Raw genomic sequence first — 18,346 nt, forward strand, 5'->3', positions numbered from 1 at the left:
GGTTGCACCTTCAGTACCAAGAACTTACCGCACCCCAGTGGCTGATACTCCTGCTACCAGATTTATTCCGCCCTTTCGTGGCAGAGCCCCCAGCCGAGGAGGTACCCGCCCAGACGGTCACAGGGGCAGGTCCAAGAAAGGTACCAAGTCTTCGAAAAGCAAACATTGACTCTCCTCCTCTCCAGACAGCTGTAGGAGCCAGACTCAAGACCTTCTGGCAAGCTTGGGAAAGAAGAGGTGCAGACGCCCAGTCTGTCAAGTGGCTAAGGGAGGGTTACAGGATCCCATTCTGCCGCAATCCCCCTCTGACCACTTCTCCCATCAACCTCTCTCCCAACTACAAGGAAAAGGACAAGAGGCTAGCGTTACATCAAGAGGTGTCGCTCCTGTTACAGAAGGAGGCAGTGGTGATAGTCCGGGATCATCAATCCCCGGGCTTCTACAACCGTCTCTTCCTGGTGGCCAAGAAGACAGGAGGTTGGAGACCGGTGCTGGACGTCAGTGCGCTCAATGCTTATGTCACCAAGCAGACGTTCACTATGGAGACGACGAAGTCGGTCCTAGCAGCGGTCAGGCAGGAGGACTGGATGGTCTCGTTGGATCTGAAAGACGCCTACTTTCACGTCCCCATTCATCCAGACTCCCAACCTTTTCTGAGATTCGTTTTTGGAAAGGTTGTGTACCAATTCCAAGCCCTGTGTTTTGGCCTAAGCACGGCACCTCTGGTGTTTACGCGACTGATGAGGAATATTGCGAAATTCCTCCACTTGGCGGACATCAGAGCCTCCCTTTATTTAGACGACTGGCTTTTAAGAGCCCCCACAAGTCGTCGCTGTCTGGAGAGTCTCAGATGGACTTTGGACTTGACCAAGGAACTGGGTCTTTTGGTCAACTTAGAGAAGTCCCAGCTTATTCCTTCCCAAACCATCGTTTACCTGGGAATGGAGATTCGGGGTCAAGCTTTTCGGGCTTTTCCGTCGGCCCCAAGAATCAACCAAGCCCTAGAGTGCATCCTGAGCATGCTGAAGAGGAACAGATGCTCGGTGAGACAGTGGATGAGTCTAACAGGGACCCTGTCATAGTTAGCCCTGTTCACCGAGTTAGGGAGACTCCACCTCCGCCCCCTTCAATACCATCTAGCAGCTCACTGGGACAAGAATATGACGCTCGAAGCGGTCTTTATTCCTGTTACCAAAGAGATGAAGACTACTCTCATGTGGTGGAAGAGCAACATCCTTCTCAAGGAGGGTCTCTCGTTAGCTGTTCAGACCCCCAATCTTCATCTCTATTCGGACGCATCAGACTCGGGCTGGGGCGCGACCTTGGACGGACAGGAATGCTCGGGAACATGGAACAAGGAACAGGAAACGCTTCACATCAATTGCAAGGAGTTGTTGGCAGTACATCTGGCCTTAATGAACTTCAAGTCCCTCCTGCTAAACAAGGTGGTGGAGGTGAACTCCGACAACACCACAGCCTTGGCGTACATCTCCAAGCAGGGAGGGACTCATTCGAGGAAGCTGTACGAGATAGCAAGGGACCTCCTCATTTGGTCAAGAAGTCGAAACCTCATGCTGGTAACGAGATTCATTCAAGGCAATATGAATGTCTCGGCAGATCGCCTCAGCAGGAAGGGTCAAGTCATCCCCACAGAATGGACCCTTCACAAGAACGTGTGCAACAGGCTTTGGGACTTGTGGGGTCAGCCAACGATAGATCTGTTCGCTACCTCGATGACCAAGAGGCTCCCATTGTACTGTTCCCCAATCCCAGACCCGGCAGCAGTTCACGTGGATGCTTTTCTGCTGGATTGGTCCCACCTCGATCTTTATGCATTCCCGCCGTTCAAGATCATCAACAGAGTTATTCAGAAGTTCGTCTCTCACGAAGGGACACGGCTGACGTTGGTTGCTCCCCTTTGGCCTGCAAGAGAATGGTTCACAGAGGTACTGCAATGGCTGGTCGACGTTCCCAGGACTCTCCCTCTAAGAGTGGACCTTCTACGTCAACCTCACGTAAAGAAGGTACACCCAAGCCTCCACGCTCTTCGTCTGACTGCCTTCAGACTATCGAAAGACTCTCTAGAGCTAGAGGCTTTTCGAAGGAGGCAGCCAGAGCGATTGCCAGAGCAAGGAGGATATCCACTCGCAGAGTCTATCAATCCAAGTGGGAAGTCTTCAGAAGCTGGTGCAGAGCCAATGCAGTTTCCTCTACCAGTACCTCTGTAACCCAAGTTGCTGACTTCCTGTTGCATCTTAGGAATGTTAGATCTCTTTCGGCTCCTACGATCAAAGGGTACAGAAGTATGTTGGCAACAGTTTTCCGCCACAGAGGCTTGGATCTTTCCTCCAACAAAGATCTACAGGACATCCTTAAGTCTTTCGAGACCTCTAAAGAACGTCGCTTGTCCACTCCAGGCTGGAATCTAGACGTAGTCTTAAGGTTCCTTATGTCTCCTAGATTTGAACCTCTCCAGTCAGCCTCTTTCAAAGACCTTACTCTCAAAACACTTTTCCTCGTCTGCCTTGCAACAGCCAAAAGAGTTAGTGAGGTTCACGCCTTCAGCAGGAACATAGGATTCACATCCGAAACAGCTACATGTTCCTTACAGCTCGGGTTTTTGGCAAAAAATGAACTTCCTTCACGTCCTTGGCCTAGATCATTCGAAATTCCTAGCCTTTCCAACATGGTGGGTAACGAGCTAGAGAGAGTTCTTTGCCCTGTCAGAGCTCTAAAGTACTATCTTAAAAGGTCAAAACCTATACGAGGACAATCAGAGGCCTTATGGTGTGCCATTAAGAAACCTTCGATGCCTATGTCCAAGAACGCAGTTTCGTATTACATAAGGCTTCTGATTAGAGAAGCTCATTCTCACATGAAGGATGAAGACCTTGCTTTGCTGAAGGTAAGGACACACGAAGTGAGAGCTGTGGCTACTTCGATGGCCTTCAAACAGAACCGTTCTCTGCAGAGTATTATGGATGCAACCTATTGGAGGAGCAAGTCAGTGTTTGCATCATTCTATCTCAAAGATGTCCAGTCTCTTTACGAGAACTGCTACACCCTGGGACCATTCGTAGCAGCGAGTGCAGTAGTAGGTGAGGGCTCAGCCACTACATTCCCTTAATCCCATAACCTTTTTTAACCTTTCTCTTGAATGCTTTTATTGTTGTTTTGGGTTGTTACGGTAGGCTAAGAAGCCTTCCGCATCCTAGTTGATTTGGCGGGTGGTCAATTCTTTCTTAAGAAGCGCCTAGGTTAGAGGTTGTGTAGAGGTCCTTTAGTATGGGTTGCAGCCCTTTATACTTCAGCACCTTAGAGTTGTTCAGCCTCCTAAGAGGAACGCTGCGCTCAGTAAGGAAGACGAACTTATTAAAGGCAGAGTAATGGTTCAAGTCGACTTCCTTACCAGGTACTTATAATTTCATTGTTATTTTGAATAACTGATAATATGAAATACGGGATACTTAGCTTCTTGATTAACATGTACACTGGTTTTCACCCACCCCCCTGGGTGTGAATCAGCTACATGATTATCGGGTAAGATTAATATTGAAAAATGTTATTTTCATTAGTAAAATAAATTTTTGAATATACTTACCCGATAATCATGATTTAATTGACCCACCCTTCCTCCCCATAGAGAACCAGTGGACCGAGGAAAAATTGAGGTGGTGTTGACAAGAAGTACTGCAGTACCTGGCCACAGATGGCGCTGGTGAGTACACCCCCCTCTTGTATAGCGATCGCTGGCGTATCCCGTCCGTAGAATTCTGTCGGGCAACAGAGTTGACAGCTACATGATTATCGGGTAAGTATATTCAAAAATTTATTTTACTAATGAAAATAACATTTTAAAGGACTCAGGTTTCTATAACTAAGAAAAATACAAATTGCTTTTAAAATGTTATTTGTATTGTGGTTGACCCATCGGATATCATGTTGGCACACTTTTGATGATGCATTACCATTGGTTTACTGTTTTGCATTAACCAAATCCTATTCTTAGCAAAGGACAGAAGACACTGTTAAATGAAGCTGACAAAGCTGGTGGGAAAAGTTGATGAAAATACTAGCACTTTTCTGACCTTTTTTGTTTCTAGATGTAAGAATTGTTGCCTGTGGCATTTCAGGAAAAAGTACCTCCTTTGAAACTCTAATGTACTGTACACCAGTCACCAATTAAACATACATAGCTGTAAACAACGTTAGCTTTGTAAAAATTTCTATCATGGGCATAATTTTTTCAGATGCTACTTACATAATCTTTGAATGTTACCTGTAGTCTAAAACTGTTCTTTTAACTTTTATAATCCTAAAATGAGATTTTCTTTCTCTATAGCATGCGAGCTGTTTATGGTGCCATGCATCCCCCCATCACCCGTTCTCCTAGGTAAGAAAGTCTTTTTAAAACAAGGGTTTCTATTAGTCTCAAGAGTAGAAAGGTATCTTCTTTTAACATTTAGTTTACATGCACTTATAATAAGTTGTTTTTACATACAAATTTTGTTAGTGTACACACTTCATAAATACATGTACTTTTGTTTTTCAGTGTTTGCAAGTGGCCTTTCGATATAGCTGTGCAGCATTGTGTAGAGTGACTTTTTTTTTAGTTACTTCAAAATATTGCTGATAGTATTTATTCATGTCAATGAAAGTGAATCTTACAATCTTATTCACGCCAAGTGAGAGCAGGTTCCTTGAGTTTTTTTTTTTTTTCATTTAGAGTCCCTATTATGCATCTGATACAGATTCTCTTCACTTTCATCTTCTAGTGTGAACCTGCTGGGAGATGTAGTGCAGTGGCAGTATCGTAATCAAGAAAGGTCAGAAATTAATCATGTTTTGACTGGCACAGATTTTATTGCATCTTGGGAGACGCATTATCCATTTTATTATTTTAATACTGTAATGTACATAGCTGCTTATAAAATTGGTGAGGGCAAGTCTGTGGGAGGTGACCACATTTCATGATTGATAGTCATCCAGAACCCTTACCTGACACCCATTTGTCTTCATTTCCATGTGGTTGATCTTTACTTTTGGTGCTTTTATAAGGTATCAAAAGAAAGATAAATTTGTCATTTAGGTTTGTATATTAGCTCCTCTATTGTATGATTTTCTCTTTGGGATCCGGCACATATTCAAAAAGTACTGTCATCCCTTTTGGTGTTTAGGTGTATTCCACTTGTAAAATATAAAACTAATGTGTAGCTGGCCATCTAGCTTTCTGAAAATATTGTAAATAGGGCCTTTAGTGCTTGTGTGGGACTTGCTTCTGTTATGTGGCATGATTATGATTTAGAAAAAACTGATGCTTTCATACATAACATGAAAACTCTTTTGTAAGTCTGATGTAATGGTGGCAAGGTTCTTTGTAAGTCGTCCTGTGAAAATAAAACGCTGGGTCATTACGGGAAGAAAGTATTATAGAGTGGCTGAAAAATTAGAAATTTTGAAGAATACTATCATCATGGGAAAGTTTCCTCAGCAACCATTTGATATGGCTCTCCTTTGCCAGAGACTTGTGACTTGCTGACATTTTTATGGTTGATGTGAGATGTTCAAGAGGTTACATTTTTCACACAAAGAAGGAATTCCCTATTTCACTTATGCACACCACTCATTGCTATGGACCTCAAGATCACCTTGCTCTTGCATGTACTCATCTTTTGTCAATTTCTTCTCCAGAGCCATTTTCCACTTATAGTCTTTGCAATTTTGTCCATGTAATGTTAAGTAGGATATTTTATGTTTTATTTTAATGATGTTATTGGCAGTAGAGTTTGACACAAGCAAGTGTAAGTGCACCATAAATTCTGTACTCAGCATTGCTCTTAGGGAAGGTACTGTATGTGTTTTGACCCTTTGGTTGATATTATGGCATGTATGATGTGTCCCTTAGGTAAGTATCATCCCAAACACCTCTTTGAGTAAGTGTTTTGGTGTAATACCCTTTGGGTAGATTTGGTTACAGCTTTGCTTGAAGCTGGGTTAGTATTTCAAATCATCTCTTGCTAACTTTGACTAGATGATGCTAGCAAGTTTTTCATAGTTGTTTCTTTGCTCATAATTCCGTTATTAATGTTTCTTTTATTTTTTTTTAGTATTTTCTAAGTAAAGTATAGAGCATGTTTGCTGTGGGTTTAAGAATAAGCCATGTTGTAAGTTCAGAGTAGTGTCATTCTTTATGTCAGCAATGCAGCTATAGGAACAATTTGTCCTGTAAAGTTGTAAAAGGATACACCTAGACTCTTTCTTTCCATGAACTGTTTCAGAAGGCAGATTTCTGAAACTACTTCTCTTACTAGCTTGGCCAGTAATATTTTTGTTAAAACATGGTGCAAGATGATGAATATTGAAATTGCAAAGAAATCAAGAGGTCTCTTTTCTTTCATTTCTAAACAATGTTAAAGTCAATATAGTTTTAAGGACTGTGAACTTTACTAATTATTCTTTCAGGGTTGTAGCCCATAAATGGTTGAATATTGACAAACTAGGACCAGTACAGTATTACAAGAGGGTTATATACTAGGGTTGTATCTTAGCAAGTAATAATAATAATAAGAATTATAATATCTTAGCAAGTAATAATAATAATAAGAATTATAATACTGTAATTCAGTAATTACTTCATTTTTGATCTGGAGGGAATCATCAGCTAATTTCTCACATTTCCTTTCTCTCTCTCTTTCTCTCCTTTTTTTTTTTTTGAGATTAGTGGTAATCACTTGCCGCTACATTCCGTGCGAATATTGTATACTTTTTATAATAGTGTACGTACTTCATACAAAGAATTTGAATGGTTTGAAATAGCATATAGTATTTACCAAGGATCATTTTATTTACATACTTTATAGGATTAGCCTACTCATCCTTCTCAGAGCCTTAGTTTATTTGCGATCTTCATCCCCAGTAATCTTCATGGTACCTATAGATCACATCAGACTTCTATGGGGCAGTCATTGCTTGAACCATCGCTATTAAATTGCGATTCAGACTATGTAATTTCTGTTGTGGATTTGTTGTAACAATGATTTTTCAAAAACAAAAAGGATTTTCTCCCCAGAAATTCATCTCGTCAAGTGTCATTTCTTAAAAGCCATGTAGCTAGAAGTTTAGATTTGACAAGAAATATGAAAATTTCAGGCAATTCATGGTGTGGACCAAGGGATCTTGGGGATGCATGTATGGCATTACTATTGCTTGTGTCTTCTTTCTGTTAAATAAAAGACTACAGTATCTGAGACGTTCAAAGATGGAGTAAATAATAAATTTTATTTGTAAAGAAATCAATTTCTATCACAAACTCTGCGGGTTAAGCTTTTGAGGACTAAGAATTTTGACTGTGATCAGGTTAGAATGTCTAATAATGATAATGAAACTAGTAGGATTTTGTTCTTCCCCGTCTTCCTCCTCCTCTGGATTGTCAGAGGGCCAAAAGACTAGGACAGTAACTTCAGCTGATGTATATTACTGTTATTGGACACGCTGGCTTGCGTCAGAGAAAAAGGCATTAAAAGCCACTCGCTACAATTCTGTTCATTACTTTTGGGGATTATTTTAAATATATGTATATTGAACTGTGTATAATGTTAAAATTATTCTTATTGCCTGCTTGCATTTGACAAGATTTGGCCGGGAATTTAAGGAAGACTGGCTTGGACTAGTGGTCAATAGTACACTGTATTATATATTATAGTTTCTGTTTGTCTTTTTGTGTCTATATTTCATTCATTAGATGTTTTGAATATATTGGACTGCATTCAAACCATATTTCATGAGGTTTATTGACATAGCAGCCTTTAAAAACCTAGACAATGTAGGCTACTTAGCAAGGTTCTGCCAGGTTTTGAAGTACTTTAGGATGGGTTTGTAGTCTTGTCATGTACAGTACAGTTTTTTTTTGTCTTGCCAGATTTTTTATGTGTATGTGGTTCTTAATTTATTACATGACAAATCAGTTACTTTTCAGTTTATGTTTACTACTACCCATTGCACTGCATTGATGATCTAAGAATATTTGCTGGTATATACTGGCATAGAAAGACCATAAACTGACGGGAGTGATAGGACATGTTTTAGGCCTTTGTCCTGCAGTGAAATAGTAATGGCTGAAGATAATGATCGCATTAAAAAGAGGAAATATTAAAGAATTAGTATTGATATTGGGAAATAAGCGTGCCAACAAACTACTGTACTTGGGCAGTGGAACATTGTTTTAAAGAACTGTTTCAGGAAAAAAAAGGTGAATTTATTTTATTTTCACTGTACTGTACTGTATTAGGTAACGTAGCATTCATGTTATTTATATGATTAACAAGAGGTTATGGGGTACATATAATGATATACACAATATTTTTTGGTGTTCTCCAAATCAAAGTACACAAAATCAAAACTGGAACATCAGGATAAGAGGCAGGGATTTTCTTCCAGATTGGAAAGCTTGACTTATTGTCCCAGAAAATGTACAAAGAATAAAACGTGATATTTGTTTAGTGGCCCCAGTGGCATCACTGTCTGATTTAATTTTCATCTGTTTTCCAGGTATTTTTAACCATTTAATTGTCAGGCTTCTTTAGCTATGCAGATAGTGAAAAATACTACATAACTATATAGCTGGCCAGATAGTACTACATTGGATCCCTCTCTGTTTATGGATCCTTTTCCCTTTGCTTACATGTACATAGAATAGTCTGGCCTATTCTTTACACATTTTCTTGTTTTCTCTCACACCTGACAACACTTAAGATAACGGAAAAATTCTTTTTCGCTCAAAGGGTTAACTATTGTGCTGTAATTGTTCAGTGGCTACTTTGCACTTGGTAATGGTAGAAGAGACAGACTTTAGCCATGACAAGCAGCTCTTCTAGGAGAAGACGCTCGAAAACACTTTATAAAACGTTAGAGTTATGTTTTCATAATCCTATTAAATCATTGCCTCAAAATAATTATTGGCAGTCATAATTATTTGTGATTTTATTGAATTATATTTGAAATCTCCATGGTTAATAATAAGTTTTTTTAGTTTCCTTCCTATAGTAAAGGAGATTTATTTATAGAATTTTAATGGTACAGTATGCAGCAAAACTGGTGATACTTTTTTATTTTTACTTCAGACAAGCGTTTTTCTCAAGTTGCCATATAGTATTAATTCTTATATTTTACTTTGTAAACATGTGTATGTTATGGATAATTTATCATTGAATAATGTTAGATCGTCGAAAAAAAAAAAAAACATTTCATGCTAAAGTGATATTTCAGAACAAAAATTAAATAGGTTACTGTAGCTCGAATCCCTTTGTCAACGTGACTCCGCGAGAGTCGGGGAGACTAGTCTTTGAGCTGTCTGTCTGGATAGAAGGATTCAAACTGGGAAAGAGGGCGTCTAGATGGAGAACAGTTTAAGCAGAGCGCTATAGTTTTATGCATTCGGGCTATGATTTCAAAGTTATTACTTATTTTTTACTTATGTCGTTTTGGGTATAAAACAAACATTAGTTAGGATCAGGATTTCAAAACTTGCAATAAATTACAAGTCATAGTTTGGATAAATAGTCATCACTACTTTTTGAGGAAAAATTAAAAAATAAATAAATAAGCAAGGTGGTGAGTTATTTTTGCTATTAAAAATACAATTAATTCTACCTTTCTATTATTTAACTTTTACTTTACGAGTGGAAGACTGTAATCAGGTCAGACATATTAAGCCATCTGTGTTATGTGCAGATTCTACAGAAAGACAATAAAAACATATCTTAAATAATAATAGTAATAATGGTGATGATGATTATAGGATGGCTCTGGAATCTAGGCCTATGCTATTAGCTTTATAACTTCGTCTTTTTCTGCGGTTGTGCAACAGTTGGTTCTTTACCTCCTAGGATGGCTTTTCAATATTTCTTCTTCATTGTAACATTTAGCCATGTATGAATAGTTGTTTCGTTGATGTTAAGACGATTGGTTATACCTATTATTTTATAGAGAATCTGGTGAAATAAGCTTAGCTAGAGTTGCAGTTGTCCGGTAGCTGGTGGGTAGCTCTAGCCTTATTTGACAGATGACTTGCTTGTGAGAGTGCCACTGTGAGACTGTCAGTTGATGTCCAGTTAGACCCTGACCACAACTACATCTCCAATATGTTCTTTGCATTAAATGCATAACTATGGTGGCTAAAAAGTCAGACTCGTTTTGTATTAATTTTTTTTTCTTTTTTATCATAATGGAAGGTTATTGAGTTAATTTTTCCATAATGATCTAGCTAGTATTTTGATAAAAAGATATAGCATAAATTCTCTAAAATTATGCTTAATGAATTGTATCTTTTATTGAGCAAAGTTTCAAAATGTTTTGTCCGGGGAACCTTATAGCATAAATTCTCTAAAATTATGCTTAATGAATTGTATCTTTTATTGAGCAAAGTTTCAAAATGTTTTGTCCCAGGAACCTAGTCTCATTACATAGGTGAAGAATGTGAGAGTTGCCAGTTAGTGACTTTTGAACGAAAATCATTGAATTCAGGTATCACCAGTTTTGCCGTATACTGTACAATAAATTTTTGTTGAAATTTCTAAATTTTCAATAAGATTTGATGTTCGTTATGAAAATATGACCTTTTTATTGTGTCATTCAATTTAAAACGTCGTGGCTGGTAAATCACGTGTGGTTTTCCTTAGAGTAGACTCCCATTCCTGTTTTTCAGTCCTGTCATTTGCGAGAAAACTTATTTTTGCAACCAACACACTACTTATTGTACTGGATTTAGACCTTAGTACACTGTAGGCATGGAAAACTATGTACAGTATAGAATCTTACTCGTAATAAGATAGAAATGAGGTAACGCTTGGTAAGGAACACCCCTTCAGGTTTCATCTTGCCTCTACCCACAACCCAACACAACTCAATGTTTGGTTTCAAATAGCAAGAAGATGCATCTCTGTTTTTCTCTTCATTCACAGTCATTTTATGAAAATTAGTACTGCTGATATATTTTTGTTTAATATACTTCTTCATTTTAAAAGGCTTAAAGATTTAAAGGCCACTCATGAATGGCAGAGGCAATGGATAGTGACATTACCACTAGAGAGGTATGGGGTCCTTTGACTGGTCAGATAGTACTACATTGGATTCTTCTCTTTGATTGCGGTTCACTTTCACTTTGCCTACATGTACACTGAATAGTCTGGCCTATTCTTTGCAGATTCTCCTCTGTCCTCATACACCTGACAACACTGAGATTACCAAACAATTCCTCTTCCCCCAAGGGATTTATTACGTATTGTAATTGTTCAGTGGCTACTTTCTACTTGGTAAGGGTAGAAGAGACACTTTAGCTATGGTAAACAGCTGTTCTAGGAGAAGGACACTTTAGTCTTTGGGTAGTGCCATAGCATCTGTACCATGGTCTTCCACTGTTTTGGGTTAGAGTTCTCTTGCTTGAGGGTACACTTGGGCACACTATTCTATTTAATTTCTCTTCCTCTTGTTTTTTAAAGTTTTTATAGGTTGTATAGGAAATATTTACTTTAATGTTGTTACTGCTTTTAAAATATTTTATTATTCGTTGTTTTCTTTCCTCACTGGGCTATTTTCCCGGTTGGAGCCCATGGTCTTATAACATCCTGCTTTTCCAACTAGGGATGCAGCTTAACAAGTAATAATAATAATAATAATGATAATATGATCACCCTTCCACCCAAGTTAGGACCAGGGAAGGCCAGGTAAATGCTGCTGATGATTAGGCAGGTAGACCTATAGGGTCTCCCAAACCCCCTATCCTTAGCTCACAAGGATGGTAAGGTTGCAGGCACTAAAGGAACTAACGAGTTTGAGCGGGATTCGAATCCCCATCTGGCGATCACCAGGCAGACACGTTACCAATAAGGTCAATAATGAAATTCAAGATTTAGCTTTTAATAGATTTGCTGCCCTTTATGTACTTGTTATACCGTATAATTGTTGTTTGCATGGTGAGTTTTGGGAGCATAGTGAATAGCTTTTCTGGAAGTGCTCTTGACACAAAACACATGAACAGAGAAAGAATATAGGTACAGTACTGTATATTGCAAGACTTGCCATTATCAGATGCTGGTTTAGGAATGCATAGAAGGGCCCTCATAATCATGGAAATCATGATATAGGGGGACTTGGAATCTGTTGAATAAGAGTAAGGCAATAAATTATTGAATGGTTTTTAGTGAACAAATGAGCGTCATTGCTTGCCTGTGATGTGAACTGCTGTACAGTATACGGAAGCACGCTGACACTAAATATAAAGCAATACCAATTGCAGCTGAATAATAACCAACCACCACTAACAATAAAACAACACCCACCGCTGATAATCCTCGGCTACTTGCGGTTTGCCAACATTTAGTTGTAAAAGCAAGTTTAAAACTTCTCTGGATAGATATGAGATTAACTGCACAACAAAATGATTATACAGTGCACTGTATATTGCTTTAAGCAGGAATTTATTAATTTGTCTTTATATTTCAGTTAAGGATGTATAATATATTTGCAAGATAATATATAAGGAGTCTTGCACCACATTATTTTGTAGACTGCATTTGTTTTTGTCTTCATCCTCCTCAACAGTTCAAGGATATGTGAAATGTTTGACTCTGATTCTTACGAAAGATTGATCTTCTGCGCTCAAGTTTTTCTTTGTGTTGATTCACTATTCTTGTGTATATAAACACTTTAGGTAGTCATTTCATGGATATTCTCATTTTATTATGCAGGTCGAGTCCGCGAAAAGATGGCGGACCGAAAAAGCAAGAAACAAGTGATAGTTTCCAAGATTATCAAGAGTCTGTGAATGATGCATGGGATTGTGGAGATGATGAATTCTGTGTTATATCAGGTTAGATTTCAGTGTTAGAGTCATAAAGTTCATTCTAATTATGAATTTACTATTTTAACAAAAACTTTACGGTGTTACTATAGCATGATTCCTACCCTCATTTTCTGTTCCTACCTCAATATGGGGATTCAAATCTACTATAGGGTGATTCCTACCAAGCAAACAACCAAATGATGTAATATTCCCCTTCTAAGGTGTTATTACAAGAGTAACACCTCAATTAAGCATTACCAAACCAACTAAACAAGCAAACCGTGTAAACAAAACAATTATTTTACCTAACCTAACCTAAAGTGCATTTTATGGATTTTTCAGCATGTTTTATTGAAAAGAGTAGATTGAAATAGTGTCAAGAAGTATGTTTTATCTATCCTTCTTTGGTAGGAATCACCTCATACCCAAAAAATAGGGTAGGAATCACTCTATAGTAGAATCCTGATGGTAGGAATCACACTATAGTAGCACCAATTTTACTCTATTGTATGTACGTTGAAATATAGTCATTTGGTGTTATATACTGTACAGTAATGTTTATGAAATTTCTTTAATTAGTAGGGGAAATAAAATGACCTCTAAAACTATTGTTAATGTTACTGAAGCTTTAAGAGTACAGTGCTATATCTTTGATGGCTGTAAATTTCAGATGTAAAAATATCCAATCGAATGGTCCAGTCAGCAGCACTCAGTGTTATCAACAGTCATCGATCCGGCCAGCTGGGGACCAACACCTCTATAGCAGAACTCCACTCGCAAATACCACCTGCGCTTGTTTCTGCTGACACCACTGAAACAGTATCGACCTCCCCTAGCACCGTCAACAACACTCATTCTTCCACAGCTGTTATATCATGTATGGCAACAAATAGTAAGACCCTAATACAGTATGGGATTGACTTACTATACTAATGATTCTAAATATTTTTGTGTTGATACTGTTCAGCGTCTTGATTTTTTTTTTCAGAATAGATTGATTGGTTATCATTTTTAAGAAAGTCCTTTTGTAATGATAATCCCAAAGCACTGTACTGTATATGCAGGATATTGCTTTGGAAAATTTAGTGATTTTGTTTTCCTTTTGATTTTATATATCTCCATATTCTAGATTGAAGGTGGATAGCAAATATAATGATTTGTAATACCTTTTAGTATTGTAGTGTTTATTATTTAGACAAGGAACACTAGAATTTAATGAATAATGTACAGTATTTTCAATTTATATAGTGAGTAATCTCTCTCTCTCTCTCTCTCTCTCTCTCTCTCTCTCTCTCTCTCTCTCTCTCTCTCTCTCTCTCTCTCTCTCTCTCTCTCTAACAGTTCATATTATTTTTTATTCATTCATGCTTCCTCTCTCTCACTTCATGCAGATTGAACACAGAAAATTTGGTAATATTACCCTGTACTAAGAAATTTGACTTGGTGTTTACTCTTCTAAAAGTCTTCGTTGAAATTTTATATTTTTCCTCATATCCCTCAACCGAAGATAAATTAGAATAATAAACTTTAAACTTTTTCTTAAATAGTAAATGATTGCACAGTGCTGTGAATGCGAATTCAACGCATTTCAACTGTATGCCTCTTCCTCTTCCCAGGTTACAGTATAGAAATTTATGCCTTCATTTCTTTCCTGAATGTTAGTCATCAGTGATTTTTTTAGAGGCAAACTTGTATGCCCTTTTTGTTTTTTTATTCTAAAGAAATCTATGGTTTCTCTCCAAAGCTTTAGGTAATACCTATGGGAGTTCAAAGTCCCGTTAGTTTCGGCAAATCCTTAAAGAGCAAAGAACTGATGGCTCCTGAAATCTGTTTATGGCAGTTTGTCATGACCAGAAACCATTCTGTTGTCAGTCTTGGTTGCCAAAAATGTTATTGAGCACTCACTAAAACTAGTTTGTAATTGAATTTCTTTCCTTGTTTCATAATCCATGGATGTTCTTCACAAAGCTGTGAAAGTCTTTTGGTAGTCATGCTAGAAATTATAGATGTAATTATCATTTAGTGTAACTGTGTTCTGTTACCCTTGTTAAGTTGTTTCATCAATGTCAGGATACAGGCCCAAATTTATGTTGCTGTCGTTGCAATCGTAGCACGTCGTATGGTCATCTGGTACCCATTATTTACCTTTTCTTGTGGCCAAAGATCTGTTAACATTGAAAAGAATTACTAGATTGTTCCTTGCTGTAGGAATTCACTTTGTTCCAACACAGAGACTTACCTCGAAACACTTTCTTAGGAGTTACCTGGAGCCTCCTCTCAAACGACCAGAGTTTTGTGTAGTTTACCCTACTCCCATTTTCTGTAATGGTAGGCCTAGCGGAAGGATACGTGCCCTGAGGGCAAACCCAAGGTAGGCCACATGTGCACTTGGGTCGTGATCTCCAGTAAGTTCTCTGGTCGCGTCGTGATATCATCTCGACGCTCCTCTGATCTCAGTGCGACTTCACTATTTCATCTATATTGTATTGTATTTCCTCCTTTCCTCGATAATCTTCCTTGCATAATTATTTGGTTATTATTTTGTGGATATCTACACCATGGTAAATAATTTTCTTTTGACACCAGTTTCAATCTTGGGAGGCATCTGCATCTGACTTCTAATATATTTTTGAAACTAGTTATCCTTTCCGTTTCTAGAAACGTTTTATACATGATTTTCAAGACCCTACCCAAGCCTCAGCATGAAGCATTGTAGGAGGCCTCAGTGCAGGGCCTTACACTTCAAATGATTACTCTCCTGGCCTTGTGCATTCTAAGGGCAGTCATTTTGTAGGCTTGTCATTTATAAACTTTTTGTATCCAAGACCATTTTAGTGCATCCATTTCTAGTAATAAAGAAAATTTTTAAATATTTAACTTAGCCGGTGAATATATACAGTAGCTGCAACTCTGTTGCTCGACAGACAAAAAACTGTACAAAAAAACTCGCTAGCGATCGCTATACAGGTTGCGGGTGTGCCCATCAGCGCCATCTGTCGGCCAGATACCAAGCTCCATGTAAACAAAGACTCAATTTTCTCTCTGTCGACGTGTCGACAAGACGTACTTTACTCGCTGTTGAAACCTGGAGTTTTTCCCATCATCTTTGGCGAAGTACTATATTCTGGTTTGAGCTTTCGCAGTGCAGGTGTTTTATCTTCATCTTAAATCTTGAACTCGTTTTGGATAGATTTAATTTTTGGTGACAAAGAGAGTATGGACTTTCTTTGACTTTTAAATGGCCGACCCTTCCCTTAGACGGAAGTGTGTTTAGGCTTTTAGTAATTATCTTATCACGTTATAAATTAATTATAGATTTTCCTCTTCGATTAACTTTCCATTTATAATAAACATAAAAAATAAATTTTAATGTTTTGTTTATATGCGACCTTTCCTGAGAGTAGGCGGTCCTAACTTGGAAACCGAAGTTAATCAACGTTGAGCCCTTTAAATCGTAAATAGCTTTTAAAGAGCTAAGGATTTAAAACTTTTTAAATGACATATTTTATGAAAGAATTTCTTTGAATAGTCTTTGTACTGTTTTCAAAGATGAACTAACGTTTAGTTTATTTATGCTACGCAGTTTGCGCTCTATCGTTACGATAGAGAGAGAGTGTATCACGGTTTCACTTTGCAGAAATAGTAAATCGATTCTGACGTTTTGTTCATTCTTTCAAAGCTTAAATGTTTTAAATTCTATTTTAAAGGAACTTTTTAATTGAAAAACCTTTCAGTTTTTTCCTTTGGTCAAATAACATGTTTTTTTGACGAAACGTAATTGGGCTCTTCTCTTAGGTGCGAAATCAAGAGAGAAAGAGAGAGAGATATAGAGACGGAGGGAGAGAGAGGAGAGAAAACGTTCCGTTCAAGCGGGTAACGTTGTTCTCGAGTTACTCTCGTCCCTAGTCTCTGTACGGGGAGAAAGGATAAAACGTTTTTAGTTTTATTCTCGTCCCCAGGCAATGTACGGTGAGAGATTGAAAACATAGTTTTGAATGAACTAGTGTTTATTCTCTTCCCCAACCACTGAATTTTTTTATCTTAAAAGATGTTTACTGTTTTTTTGCTGGTATTAATATGCTTGCAGTATACGCCTGATTTCGCATTTACTACCTTTTGATGAGGGTAGAATTGCGTGCTTCAGGTAGAAATCAGTAAAAGGTTCGATTTCAGTGTAATAAGTGCAAAACAGAAAATCGTAGTGATAAAGTGATATTGCGCAAAGTGTTACAGTGTTGCGTCCGAGGGTTCGTCTGTTCGTGCCTGTCGTTCACCTAGTCCGGGACCTCTTGCAAGCTCCCAAGCCCAGGGGAGAAGTAATGTCATACGACTTATGGGTTCGAGAGGCCTTGATCAGCGAACAGACGTTTCCCTCTATGGTATCGGGTGTATCTTACCAAGATCTCCCCTACCATAAGGCGAGAGAGACGTTTTTCTCCTCGTCATCCGAAGGCTTTTCGCATAAGAAACCTGTAACAAGGTTTCGAGACCCTTAAGCGAAAGTCAGTCCTTTCAGGACAGGTCCAGCGTCCTGGTTGCAGCCATTAGGACAGCTCTGACCCTATGCAGTCATCGGAAAACTGCTCGCCGCCTAACAAAAGCGTAACACAGACTCCGAGAGTCTTTTTTGTTGGCAAAGTGTTGCGGTCACAGACGTTACCCTCGTCTCTTGCCGCAACCATTTCCTTGGATCCTTAATGGGTTGTACGGCAAGACATGCAGAATATGCTTGCCTCCCTTATGGAAGACTATTCTGCCGATTAGTCCGTTGAGTCTAGCCGTTTATCTCATTGATATCCTGGCTTTCAGCCAACCTAACGTTCCTTTGTGCATCCTGTTGACGTTGGCGTAGCTAAGTCACGTCAGTCAGGTTGTTTAGAACCACACTCGATGCGGTCTCGTGTGGATTTTCAGCCACATTTGGACGTTAGGCCACTTGCTGATGCTCCTGTTGACGTTCAGGACGTTCACTAACAATCGGAGTTGACTTGTTTTGACGCTGTGCGTCAACCTCCGCATTCCAGAGTTGTTTTGACTGCTCAGTATAGACAGTCAAAGCAGTCTCGAGTGGACGCTGTGCGTCCTCACGCACCTGTTGTTGTTGACAGTTCAGTTGTTGACAGTTCACAGACTGTCAAGCAGTTACATGACGTTGCGTCCTGGTCCGCTACTATTGCACCAGTGTGTGTGGACTCTGCTTGTAAAGCATTGCCACCACGGTAGGTCTCTCCCTTGCTTGAGACTCAGCTTTTATCGGACAAGGTTCCTTTAGATGAGGAAGTTGCTGTTCCCCCTCCTACTGATATTCCCTTGAGGACTCTGTCAGACGGAGAGGAGCCTAAAGCTGCTTAGCCCTCTATGGACTTTAATTAAATCATGCTGATTTTTACGGATCTTTGTCCGGATCTTTTTGTAACTGCTGCTCCTCGTTCGCCTAAACGTCAGAGCTTACACTAGGCCTAGCTACTTCGAAGCCGTTGTTTATAAGCTAGTGCTCTCTCGCTCTCC

At 38.8% G+C, this 18,346-nt stretch overlaps 1 protein-coding gene across 7 annotated transcripts in view; it reads left to right on the forward strand.

Moving 5' to 3' along the window:
• Tbc1d22 (TBC1 domain family member 22) overlaps positions 1 to 18,346 on the forward strand; it is a 96,380-nt gene that overhangs the window by 36,887 nt on the left and 41,147 nt on the right. For 3 of the 7 annotated variants that reach the window (XM_068392123.1, XM_068392121.1, XM_068392124.1), the window contains exons 2-5: positions 4,343 to 4,393; positions 4,776 to 4,826; positions 12,744 to 12,865; positions 13,509 to 13,715. In XM_068392123.1, coding sequence (XP_068248224.1) covers positions 4,344 to 4,393; positions 4,776 to 4,826; positions 12,744 to 12,865; positions 13,509 to 13,715 — 430 coding nt within the window. In that variant the 5' untranslated portion in view covers position 4,343. The remainder of the gene's footprint in view (positions 1 to 4,342; positions 4,394 to 4,775; positions 4,827 to 12,743; positions 12,866 to 13,508; positions 13,716 to 18,346) is intronic. The other 4 variants (XM_068392127.1, XM_068392126.1, XM_068392122.1 and 1 more) reach the window with 2 other exon arrangements.

The sequence above is a fragment of the Palaemon carinicauda genome, chromosome 18 (genome assembly GCF_036898095.1).
Source record: "Palaemon carinicauda isolate YSFRI2023 chromosome 18, ASM3689809v2, whole genome shotgun sequence".
In the NCBI taxonomy this organism is placed as follows: Eukaryota; Metazoa; Arthropoda; class Malacostraca; order Decapoda; family Palaemonidae; genus Palaemon; species Palaemon carinicauda.